This window comes from Myotis myotis, unplaced genomic scaffold, assembly GCF_014108235.1.
Source record: "Myotis myotis isolate mMyoMyo1 unplaced genomic scaffold, mMyoMyo1.p scaffold_m19_p_3, whole genome shotgun sequence".
In the NCBI taxonomy this organism is placed as follows: Eukaryota; Metazoa; Chordata; class Mammalia; order Chiroptera; family Vespertilionidae; genus Myotis; species Myotis myotis.
The window spans coordinates 24,033,152-24,045,842 of record NW_023416335.1 but is presented as its reverse complement, the minus strand read 5'-3'; the positions used below and the strand labels follow the sequence as shown (position 1 = coordinate 24,045,842).

The following is a 12,691-nucleotide window of genomic DNA, read 5'->3' as shown; positions in this document are numbered from 1 at the left end:
GGGCACAGTGCAGGGATGTGTAGGGGCGAGCTGGGGCAAGGCGCTGGCCTCCAGGTCAGGAGATGTGTTGGAAGAGAAGGGACAGGAAGGCCTCAGGGGACAGGCTCTGCCCTGGGAGCAGAGCCACCCCTCAGCGAGGGCCGACAAAGCTCATCTCTGGGATTCAGCAGACCATTCTCATCCTGCTTCTGTCCTAAGTTACACACAGTGTGATGGTGTCTGTGGAGGGCTTCTTCACTGTCAAGTGCTGTAGAAATGCAAATTAGGCGCCTCACTTCCTCTTAGTCTTCTCCGTGAAACTTGCATCATCGGCCCTGTTTGCCTGCTCCCCGGTGCTATTGTGGGGACCGCACACAAAGCTCTGGGCACTTGGAGCGGGTGGTTTGGCTGCCTCTACCTGCTGCGTTGGAGTTTCCTGCCGGGGTGAAGATTTGTCGGACTGTGGCTGTGGCTGCTGCTGCTGCTATTCTACCTCCTCATCCTCTAATCCTGTTCTCAGACTCCTACTTATGAATCTTGAGTTTTCTCCCTTTCTCTAATTGCAGGGGAGTGAGCTTCAGAATATTCCAGGGGAGCAGGTGACTGAGGAACAATTCACAGATGAGCAGGGCAACATTGTCACCAAAAAGGTGGGTGCAGAGAGTCCCCTGAACTAGGGGGAGGCATGCAGGCCAAAGGCTAAAGGGCAGGCCATGGACCCGCCTCCCTCACAGAGGGGTAAGCATGGCTTAGCTGGGACAGTTCAGGTGCCATGGGCTCCTGTCCTCCGTGATCCGGACTGACACTCCTCATAGCCACTTTGCCCGGATTCAGCCTGAAATGAGCTCCTGCCTCACTCTTCCAGAAGGACCGAGGCCCATGGAACAGCCCAGACCTAGTCCTGTGATGCCCAGCCCTGAAAATAGCTGTAGGACAGCAGTAGGGTGGTCCCCAGACTATCACTGGCCTCTTAAAATGAAAAGGATGTGGAAATGCATTGAGTTGGCAGCAGATTTTAACTCAGTAGACATGAAGTTGCCTGTCTAGGGTTGGGCACTCTGCTAGGTTTTGGCAGAAGGGGGAAGAAGGAGCAAAGGGAAGACCTCATATGTGCTCCCCTAGGGTGCTGTCACACTACATTGGAGCGGACCCCTTATGTCCGTCTGTCCTTCAGCGCATGAGCTTCGTGCGGGCAGGGGGCATGCTTGTTTATGTTTTCATCCCCCACTCCTAGCACATGGTAGGTGCAGAGTAAACAGCTGCCAGACTACTTAGATGAATGAATAAGGGAATGGGTAGATGGCATTGAATTACCATAGTTGAAAAGGAAATGTCCTCTGCCCTCAGGAGCTCATAGGTGTACAAGTATGACAGACAGCGTAAACTGCCATACATGCCAAGAGGCAGAGGAATTGTGGTGGGCTAAGACAGAAGTTACACGTGGTCCAACCGTGTCATTGAAAACCTGCTAAGACCCCTCTGCAATTCTAGTCCCTCTGAGGCTGTCCAACTCGAGTGTTTCCACACAGTGCTGGGAGTGAGAGACCGATCCCTGTTCTTGCCACTTGAGGACAAAGGCTGCCTCTCCCCCAACTTCATTCCTGGGAACCCGCTCTTTTCGAGCTCCGTCCTGATGGCTTCGCCAGCCCTTTCTCCCCGCCCTCTCTTTTCCAGATCATCCGCAAAGTTGTTCGGCAGATAGAGTCGTCTGGTGGCGATGACACCCAGGAGCACGAGGAGGTGATTGTCGAGGGGCCCCCGGAAGATCCTGGGGAGATGGAAGTTGATATTGATAACTTTATGAGACACATCAAGGTACTGTGGTGGCCGCAGCCTCTGAGGCACTCGCTCTTCCGAGTGTCCTGGCACCTGTACCTGCTGCTCGCCACTGCGCCCGGCACTTCGGGTTCCAGTCTGCGCTGTGCTCACCCGTCTGGGTTCCCCTTCGAGCCTTCCTCTCCCCAGGAGGCAGTGTTGCCACCCCCTCCGGATGATGCCTTTCATTCTCTTGCCCACTTGTTGCCCGTCTCTCTGTGCGATCTGTCCTGTGTTCTGTCTCTGCTGCTGTCTCCAGGTGGAGCGGAGAGGGAATAGCCTGCAGCCGGACCTGATAGAGGGCAGGAAGGGGGCTCAGATAGTGAAGCGGGCAAGCCTGAAAAGGGGGAAGCAGTGATCTCGAGCACCCCCCTCAAATGGCCTCTCTGGAGGTAACAGTCTTTCTGCATCCTTTCTGCATGGCTTGGTCTTCGTGGAGTGGCTGGGCCCGGTGATGGCTGCTCACATCTCACCCGCCCCTCCCAGCATGGTGCAGGGTGGTAGCGTTGCTGTGGTCCAGGGGCATGGATTCTCGTCCCCACCTTCCAACTGTGTCTCTGACTCTCGATTGCCTCATCCAGAAAGTAGAGTCAACACTAGCTGCTGACCTACCTCTCAGGAAGTGCAAAAGTACAGAGTTGAAAAATGCTTGGATGAGTGACAGCGCTTGGTAATCGCCGCAGTAACATCACCCTGGCAACCAAGCAGTGAGGACCTGGGAGATAGGGACAGGGCATCAGAGAGGGTAGCTGAGTCTGTCTAGCCTGTGCTAGTCCAACCCACAGTGACAGACTTAGAACTGGACTGTCCCTTGAACCTGGAGCCCTGCAGACGTCCCCTCCAACCTAAGGCCTCCATTCTCCTTGGTGGTTCTTGGAACCTGTCGCTCCCCTGCTTTCTAGGAAAGGGCGAAGTTCGCAGGCCCAGGGGTGGTGGGCCCCTCCTCGCCTGTGGGGCCCTGATGCATGGCGTGCGTGAGCATGGGGCCGTGTGGCTGAGAAGCCTGGTGTGCGGTGATGTGTCGTGAAGCAGGGCCGTGAAGATGTTCCAGCGGGCCCTGTGGTGCTGGGGGCTTCAGCGGCCCCTCTGACCTCGTCCTCCCTGAGGGATCCTGTACTGAGCTGCCCCGAGGTTCTTCACTGCACCCGGCTCGGGGCAGCTCAGTACAGGATGCGTCGGGGCGGGAGTCGGCAGGCAGTGAGGAAGCACCGTGGCCCCAGCGCAGCACTAACCCGGCTGCTGCCATCTAAACCCCCAGACCCCGGCTCTGGGCTGAGCAGCGAGCCAGCTCTGGCTTTCTGCTCTCGGCAAAAAGCAGGGCCGCCGCTGCTCCCAGCTGCCAGAAGTGCTGACTCTGGGCTTCCCGAGATACCTCGGCACTTGGCAAAAAGGGGCTGGCAGATCCAGCTATGGGATAAAATTAGACCTGACTCCTCAGCAGCTTCCCTTAAGGAGGTCACAGCGTTAACCCCAGCACTGCCAGGGGATCCTGCCAGGCTGCTGGTTTAGGAGATTAGCTGTGATCACCCTGGAAATAATCCAAAGGTGCAAATAATTAGAAACTCCTCTGCCTTCTGTTCCTGATGGCGGCAGCAGGGGCTTTAAACTCAGCTCCTGTCTGGCTTGGGTCCTCCTGACACCCCTGAACAGGAGAGAGGCAGCCCCGAAGCCAGCCTGGGGAGAAGGGCCGTGCCTAGGAATTTTTTTTTTTCTGCGGATGCTCTATCTGCACCACCCACAGGGATGTGGGTCTAGACCAGAGGTAGGCAAACTTTTTGACTTGAGGGCCACAATGGGTTCTTAAACTGGACCGGAGGGCCGGAACAAAAGCATGGATGGAGTGTTTGTGTGAACTAATATAAATTCAAAGTAAACATCATGACATAAAAGTGTACGGTCTTTTTTTTTTTTAGTTTTATTGATTTCAAACGGGCCGGATCCGGCCCACGGGCCATAGTTTGCCCACGGCTGGTGTAGACCACTGAGTTGGGTGTCAGGGACACAGAGCAGCCTGGCTCCAGCACAGTGCTAGGGCCTCTGCCCAGAAAAGGCCAGGGGTGTGTGGTGGGACAGTGGGGAGGGAGCCAGTAGTGAGGCGGACACCTGCCTGGGTCCCAAAGGGCCCACAAAGCCCTCCCCTCCCAGCAAGACAGACTGCAGAGAGGAAGGTGAAGGGGCTGCGAGCTCTCTGGTCCTTAATGCTACCACCCACTCGCAAGCATGTGCAGTCGGCCTTCATGATTCGTGGACTCCACACTTGCAGATCCACCTACTAACTCAAATGTGTGCTCACCCCCAAACCGACACTCGCAGCACGTCCACGGTCACTCGCGGGCCCACGCACAGTGGTGAGAAATTTGAGTCTGCTCCCAGCTGAAGTCAGACGAGGTGGCGCTCTGCCCTCTGGTTTCAGCTCTCATACCATATATAAACAAGTGTCTTTTTTGTAGTGTATTTAATGCCACGGGCTGATTTCCTTTCTTTTTTTTGTATTTTTGGGCTATCTGTTGTTGATTTCACTATTTAAAATGGCCTCTAAGCCCAGACGGTGAAGCTTGGTGGTTGAGCATTGACCTGTGAACCAGAAGGTCACGGTTCGATTTCTGGTCAGGGCACATGCCCGGGTTATGGGCTCAATCCCCAGTAGGGGGCATGCAGGAGGCAGCCAATCCATGATTCTCTCTCATCATTGGTGTTTCTGCATATCTCTCCCTCTCCCTTCCTCTCTGAAATAAAAAAATATATATATTTATAAAAATAAAATAAGATGGCCTCCAAGACTAGTGCTGCAGAGCTGTCTAGTGTTCCTAAGTGCAGGAAGCTGTGACATGGAAAAAACATGTGTTCCATGAGCTTCATTCAAGCATGAGTTAGAGCACTGTTGGCCATGCTTCCAATGTTAATGAGCCAATAATATATATTAAAGAAGGTGTCTTTAAACAGAAACTCACATCGCACAAGGTTATGTATTCATTAGTTGACAAAAATATTGCGAACGGAGGCTGGCAGGAGCCTGGCGCTGTATTTTCCTCAGGAGCAATGGTTCAGTACCGGCTAATCCAGTGTTTGTGGCCAATTTTGTAGAACATTACTGCAGGTAACGAGAATCGATGCATATATTTCAAAGAGGGTGAAAGCTGGGGCTTGAGTCTACTAGATTGAGGCCTGGCTCCTCTGATTTACAGGTTGTGAAGGGTAAAGGAGAACACCTGTATTCTGGCGCTTAATTAGTCACAGAGCTTATTTGTAGTGTGACCTGGACAAGTCTGTTGATCTTTCAAAGCCTTGGGTTCCTTGGTCAGAAAATAACAGTGACACAGATATCCCCCTTTCAGGGAGGGTGACCGGGGAGTTTATGTTTGTGAACCGACTTTGTAAAGTGTAAGTTCTAATCCGCTGTTTCTCAAAGTGTTATCTGCATCTCTCCCACTCAGTCATCTGAAAGTCTGGTTAAAATGCGGACTCCTGGTCCTGGCCCAGACCCCCCGGATTAAAGTTCTAGGACTCAGCTTCTGCATCAGCTTAAGTGATTTTGACATGCATATGGAAGAGTGAGTTATGATGGCTGGTTTTGGTTTTCCCTTACAAACCTCCTAGAGGTGATGTGGCACAGTTGTAGAGTTTAGATTTAAAAGGTGAGCTGGAAGGAATGATAGTTAGAGTTGGTTCCAAGATGTGGAACACCCCCAAAGGGCAGAACACCCATCCCCCAGAAGGACCGAGCAGACAACAACCGCCCCTTCTGATGTCCCCACAGTCACTCCCACCTTGGGAAGAAGTTTGCATGTAAGGCCTGGAGGGTCAGGGAGGGAAGCTTTTGTGTAGTTTTTAAGAAGTTAGACAATTGCTGTTCAGTCAAGGCCTGATTGTTTGGGGCAGACCATAGCAGCTGGTGAGTTTTGCTTTGTGCCCAAGTACTTAGGGCCAAGAAAAAGGGTGTCAGAGCTGTTAGAACGACAGCATGGAGCTGGGCGGCTGGAGGGCTGTGGGCAGACCTGGGACAGGGCCTGGTTCCTGGCAGTCCTCTGCACCTATCTGGCTCCGCCTTCTGGGACTCTCAGAAAGCTGCAGCGTGAAAGGCTGCTGGGTGTTTTGTTTCCTTTTTAAGAGACACTTTCTATTCAGACAGTAGGGTTGCAAGACTCGTGTTAGCTCTGACAGTAGAATATTTTAGGTTTAAAATGTAATCATCTCAATGGGAAGGGGCAGGGTGGTAGCGGGGCAAAGGGTCGTGTTTTATTGGCTGATTTAAGTTACAGTCCGCCCTCACTCCGGATATTGCAGGCGTATTGAAGTCTGGGCTGGTGAGAGGGGAGCGAGAGCCACAGACACTGAGTAGAGGGTGGGAACAGGTGGGACAGCTCAGAGAGATGCATTGAGGAAAAGAACCCGACCAGTGCAGCCACGGAGTGTGGGGGCTCCGTATAGGGTAAGATCTTTCTCAAGGGGCCCCCAGGAGAAGGGGTGCGGGACTGAGGAAGAATACTGGACGCGGCCAGGAGACTTGCATTCTGCTCCCCGTCCTGCTGCTGCCCGGACGCTCCCACTGGGCCTGTCCGCTCCTCGGGAGTCTCCGTTTACTCACAGATGTAACGAGCAGTCACCACAGAATGACCTCTTCTGCTCCCTGCCTGGGCAGAAAGGCGGGTGAGAGATTGTAGCCTGACTTCCCCAGATGTTACAAGGTCTCTGATTGGAGGCATGCTCAGCACTGGGGTAGGCAGTTGGGGGACCACCAGGAAGGGTAAGGCCTGCTGTTGCCCTCAGAGAGTCTGTACTGCAGCGAGGGGAAGAATGCAGACAGGAAAGGGAATGACGACAGCATTTCCAGAGAGTCCATTTGTAGTTCCATTCACATACCGTTTACTGTCCGAAGCACTTTATATACCTTCAGTTCTTCTAAACATCATAATAATCTAATGAGGTGCTTCTTCTTCTTCTTCTGTTAATCCTCACTTGAGGATATTTTCCCATTGATTTTTTTTTTTTTTTTAAGAGAGTGGAAGGGAAAGGGGAGAGAGAGAGAAACATTGATGTGAGAGAGACACATCAATTGATTGCCTATCTCACGTGCCCCAACCAGGGCCCAGGACAGGGTATCGAGCCTACATTCCCTTAACCTGAATCAAGCCCTGGACCCCTCAGTCCACAGGCCAACACTCTACCCACTGAGCCAAAGGAGCCTGGGTGAGGTGCATCTTCTTATTGCCCTTGTTTCCCAGCAGAGGAAACGGAGCTATAGAGAGCCTAAGTAACCTGACCAAGGTCACACAGCAGGAAATTGGCTGAGACAGGACACGAACCTCAGGCAGTCTGGCTCCAGAGTTCATGCTCTTAACCACTACGCTGTGTGATCGCTCTAAATAAAGGTAGTGACAGGAGGGAAGTTTCCAGGGTTGTGAGGGGAGAAACAAGAGTGAGCCAGCATCATCGGGAAGGCTTTGCGGAAGAGAGGTCTTGAGGGCGGCGGGCAGAATTTTAGGGGAGAGGAGAGAGCATAGTACCCCTGCCGGGAGAGCCACGAACAAAGGCAGGCAGCTGGCAGGCACTGGGAGCTCGAAGGCAGGGTACTATGACGGAAGAGTCTTGTCCTCCAAGGTGACAGCTCCTTCAAGCCACAGCGGTAGAAGGCCTCTGGCCAGGAACCTAGCACCACCCTCCCATTCCTGGAGAACCATTCAGCGTGAGTTCACCTTGGTCACCTCCAGCTTCCTCCCCAACCCTGTCACCCATAGGGCCCCAGACAGCTCTGCGTGGGGATAGAATGGGGTTCTGCGTTCCTGTGCCACTTCCTGCGCCACCCAGGAGAGTGGCAGCTCCTCTTTATTTAAGTGTCCTCCTTTTCCTCGTCCATCCCAAGGTCCCTGCAGACAGTCCCAAGTGGCTGGTCTTGGAAACAGAGTTTCACCCCAGGTTGGGGGATGAGGCACTGTGGGGTGGCAGGAGTGGGGTCTTGCTGCGAATCCCAGGCTGCAGAATGTGGAACTGAGGCTGCAGGCGAAGTGCTGTCTTCTAGCCTGAAGCACAGTATCTTAGGGAGACTACACTGGTCTTCCAGCGATCTCATGGCCACAGCAGAGGCTGTCCGTCCACGGGGCATGGGGAGACGAGCTAGAGGCCCTTGACAGTAAGAGCTGTGGACCAGAACCAAAGAGGCACTGCTGTCCCTTCGAGCCATGATCTTGTCTCCTCCATCTCCGGGACCCCAGGGATGACACATAGCAGATATCGATGCATGTTGGCTACACTGAACTGAAAAAGTAGAGGGTCCCACTGCCTAGCCTAGCCCCTCTCTTGGCACAAGCCCTGGCTCATGATCATAGCCCCTTTCGTAGGTACAAGACCTACTCATTTCTCCCCCAGGTGAGTGCGTAGGCATGAGAGCCTCCTGCCTCCTCTCTGAGGCTCTGAGCACCCACACAGGAGGGTTTTGTATGGGAACTAGGACCGGCCAGGTCAGCCACCTCTGAGAGGCAGCCTCTGGGGTGGGGAGTGGGGAAGGGTGGCTGGTATTGCAGGAAGGTCAGGGCTTCCCGCTCAACACCTTTCTGCTCGTCGCCTTGCTTGGGGAGGCTGCTTTTCCTGAATCAGACCCTGCCTGAGCAGCCAGCACAAAACTCAGTATTTGGGGTTTTTGCTGGGAGTTGCACCTTTAAATTCTAAGTATCTCCTTCTCTCTTTGTGTCCCTTAGGATCACACCTCGACACCCAACCCTTGAACTCCACACACTCTGCCATGCACACAGGAGGAGAGCTGGACCGGAGGGCAGCACAACGGCGCACATGTTCCTCTAGGCTAACGGCATGACCTCCGTAAGGGACTTCCTCTAGTCTCCTATTCGCATGAACGACCGACTGTAGACGCATGACCTACAGTCCTCAATCCTGCCTCTAGCGACAACCGATCTCTGTTCTGTTGGGAATCAGGACAAAAGCAGCAAGAATGGGGGGGGGGGGGGATAGAAAGCAAGCGCAAGAGAGCGCATGAACGCAGAAGTGAACAAGGGCTCTTTGTGGCTGGGGATGATATATTTTTTTAAAACATTTTCATTTTGACTTGTTACAGGGTAGTTATTTTTTCAATATCTCTAAGAAATCTATATGGGCTTCCTGGAAAGAAAAAAAAAAGAGAACTAGGCTTGAAATCAGTTCAGCACCTTAATCCTATGTCCTCATCTGCCAGTCTTCCCTACCCACACACACCCCCATTCCATTTGTGACAGCCCCTCCCTCTCCCCAGTGGACCGCCCCCCCCCCCCTGCCCCCGAGAACTCTCTACATGACATTAAGGACACGCACAGAGGCACCTCTCCCCTCTACTCAGTATACACACAGATTTTACTGTGATGTCTGAAGCTGTATAGAATCTCCTGTGGATAAACTGGAATTTTTTTTATGTTGCCTCTCTCTCTCTCTCTCTCTCTCTCTCTCTCTCTCTCTCTCTCTCTCTCTCTCTCTCTCTGCCAGTTTCAGTATTAATCATCTTCCCATGGAAAATCATGACCTTTGGAGTGCATTCGGGGTTCCTTGTGTTAGGGACTTAAGAAGCTGAGGGGAGGACCCCAGGCGTAGCTGTAGGGCCCACAGGGAGCCAGTGCTCCGTCTCAAAGGGTCTTGGCTCTCAGTTGGTGGCTGTCCCGGGATTGCACCAGCATGTTCACTAGAGAAGAGGTTTTCTATATCTTCAAGCACCTATATCATAGTCTGTGTTCAAAGTGTAAACTGTACAGTAATCAGCCTTGTGTATATGAAAAATAATAAATACTATGCAAACCAATAGAAACACGTTAGCAGTATGTGCACAGCACTAACAGCTCAGCTCTGGGCTTCTCCGGGCTGCTAGGAGCCACAGCCCGTCTCTGTGAAAGAGGGAGCAGGGCTAGGGAATGCATCTGTGGGTTCTCAGAAGTCAGCCGCTCCCAAGGTCTCCCAGAGCGAACTCGGTGCTCTAAGTCCAGGCAGCCGGTGGGATGGGGGGCCTAGGCTGACAGCCTCAGTCTCCCCACTCTGACCAAGCCCCTCCGCCCACCTGGAGAGGAGGGTGAGGGGCCCACTCCTGACCACATGCCCAGGGGAGGGCCAGCCGGAGGAGGAGAGAGCTGACCACCAGGAGGCCTGGGGCTAGGAAGGAGACCCCCCTAGGCCAGGCCTCCGGTCGGGGCAGGAAGGAAACAGACAGCTGGCTGTTCCTAGCCTCGGTGCCACCCGGGAAGAGCCTTAAAGTTACATCAGAGCCTCCGGCAGAGGGAGGCCCAAATCAGCACAAACCGCCCCGTCCTGCGTCCTGCTCGGCGGGCGCCCTCCAGGGCCAGAGAGAGATTGGCAGGCTCTGCTGGCTGTCCCAGAGCCACTCTTCGCGGGGGGCAGTCACCCTCCTCCCTGCCACTCTTCTGACGCGTCCTCAGAACACATTCACACTTTCCAAGTAGCACAGACGCCCCCTCAGTGTCAGAGCCCCCCACCGCCCTGGTGCCCGTCGCCAGCCTCGCAGGTCCTGGCGCAGCAGGGCAGCTGGGCGGCCGGGCTGAGTGGAGCCCCACCGGCCGGCCCAGGCGCTTCTGTTGGTCCCAGCGGTTTTTGCTTTCAGAGGGGCCAGCCCGGGAGAGGACGGCTGAGCTGGCGGCCTCAGGCCCCCTGGGCTGTGCCCCAGCAAGTGCAGCGCCCGCCCTCCCTGCGGGGCAGGAGCGCAGGGCTGCCGGCGGGGCGGGGCGGGGCGGCTCAGCCAGAGCCCGCCGGTCCCCGGGGCGGGCCACTCGGCTGGAGGAAGACAGGCACAGGGCTCTCGGCCCCATCCTGTCCCGTCCTGCCCCGGCCGCCGCTGCAGCCGCCCCGTAGCCCCTCGCAGAGCCTGCGCCCGGCCCAGCCTATGCTTTGGCACCTTCTGCTCTGTACGGCTTGGCTGCTTGGCCCCGCGGCCGGCCCTGGCGGCATGGCTGCCCGCTCTGGTTGCTAATAGGAGCTGTTAGGGGAGGAGTTTGGGGTCTCCACACGATGCCTAGAGAATGCTGCAGTCTGCACACTAGACGCTTTTTAGAAGTTTTGGAATCACCTTGATTTTTCTAATTGTTATGAAAATAAATCTTTTCTTGACTCTCTCCCACATGCTCTGTAATCGGGAGAGAATTCCCCTTGCCCACTATGATGTATAGACCATTCTCCCTACACCAGCTGAACAAATGTCAAAATTAATAAAGAAATTGACTCATGGCACACGGCTCCATCTGTCCTTTTCGGTTCATCCTTGGGGGGTTTGAGGGGCTGAGGCAGGAGTGAAGCCTGAGGGTGGATCAGTCAGCAGGGTGGCCTGCACCCTAACGAGGTGCCCAGCTTCCAGAAACCTGGACAGTCCCCCGTAATCAGGGCCACCCACTCTGGGAGCAGCTCCCCAACCCCTGAGATGGTGGGTCAGAAATCTGTTCCACCATCTCAGGGGTTGGGTGACTACAAGATGGGGGCTAGTCCAAGGTGGAGGGGGACATCACAAACCACCAGGGTACATGGCTGAGCCCGGGGCTGGCATACACTCAGGGGGAGCCCCTAGCGACCCCTGTGAAGGCGTCTGGCCCCTGCACTAATGCCATTCAAAGTTGAAGAACTTTTGGGAAAAGCACCCTGTTCCTAACAATTAGTTCCTAACACTGCATGCAAGGCTGGCCATCACCGCTGGCCTCGGTTTCCTCATCTGTCAAATGGGAGAACAGATTTAGCGCTTGTGTGTCATCCTGGGATCCCAGAACATGAATGCCTTTGCCAAGTTGACATTAAATAAGAACCAAATCACTCACTGAAGCTCTTCTTTCTCAGAAGTTCCCATCGCTGCCGGTGACAACGTCACAGGGGCAGGTTCCTAGGAATACCCCCAGCCCTCACTCTGAAGCTTCTCTCTCAGCATCAGAAAAGCCACCCAGACCACGGGGCCAGCCAGCGCTATGCAACCGCATGGCCCAGAGGGTTTTCAAAAGCACAAGTTCAATTGCCTGGGTGGGGCTGGGGGCAACACTGGGATTTGGAACTAAGTTTCCTAAAATAGCGGCTTGGTAGCACAGCCCACTCAGATGGATTAAAACCTTTTTCTTGTTTTTAATCCAAACTTCTAGAAAAACAATTCCACACACAGCCTTTGTGAGGCCTTTCTTGCACTGAGTTATGCTAGAGAGAGCATGGCTCAGAGACGAGCTCCACCATGAGCAGCGTGGAGAGTCGGGCTCTGAGCGAGAGGGAACCCCCTGACTCCTGGGTCCTCGGCCTCCCGCTGGAAACCAAGCTGGCAAAGGGCTGCTTCTGGTCTCCCACCTGCCAAAGCACGCCTGTGGGGACTGAGAGCCCAGGAGCTCACTGCGGTCAGGAAAGGCTTGGGGTGCCGGGCAGAGGAGGGACAGAAGTCCACCCGTCCAGGAGTCACTCTTTTTCCTGGCATTGGGTCTGTTCAGACCGGTAACATGCTGATTTCCATGAACAAAACCAGACACTGCAAGAAAGGATGCTGTCCCTTAACCAAGTCATTCACTGCTATTTCCCTGTTTGTAAAATGAGAGCCCAGAAAAGCCTTGTATGTTGTAAAAATTCAGTGGTGGGGGGAGGGGGGAGGCATGTAGGTGCTCTGTGATTCAATCTGGTTTTATCCATCAAAAATACACTGAGTGCCAGCCAAGTGCCCGGCACATGGAACCACTGCTGAAGCAACAGCTTCTCAGCCAACAAGATTCCCAACTCAGGTGCCAAGCCAGACAGAATATGGCAATTGCCTCAACAGAGGCACGAATGATTCCTTGGTGGAGGAGGAAGGGACGACAGAGGTGATCAGGGAAGGCTGCCCAGAGGCAGAGGCAGGAAGAACACACACCCAGCATGCCCAGAGCTGCCCCCTCTGCCTGGCAGACTCCCACCCTCAGGCTCT

The 12,691-nt window shown here is 54.3% G+C and overlaps 1 protein-coding gene across 10 annotated transcripts in view; it reads left to right on the top strand.

The window, feature by feature from the left end:
• ANK1 (ankyrin 1) overlaps positions 1–11,009 on the top strand; it is a 135,347-nt gene extending 124,338 nt beyond the window's left edge. For 2 of the 10 annotated variants that reach the window (XM_036297062.1, XM_036297061.1), the window contains exons 40-43: positions 546–629; positions 1,654–1,794; positions 2,054–2,186; positions 8,487–11,009. In XM_036297062.1, coding sequence (XP_036152955.1) covers positions 546–629; positions 1,654–1,794; positions 2,054–2,152 — 324 coding nt within the window. In that variant the 3' untranslated portion in view covers positions 2,153–2,186; positions 8,487–11,009. Of the gene's footprint in view, positions 1–545; positions 630–1,625; positions 1,795–2,053; positions 2,187–8,486 lie in introns of those variants that run through there. The other 8 variants (XM_036297064.1, XM_036297070.1, XM_036297063.1 and 5 more) reach the window with 6 other exon arrangements.
• Positions 11,010–12,691: the final 1,682 nt, after the last annotated feature.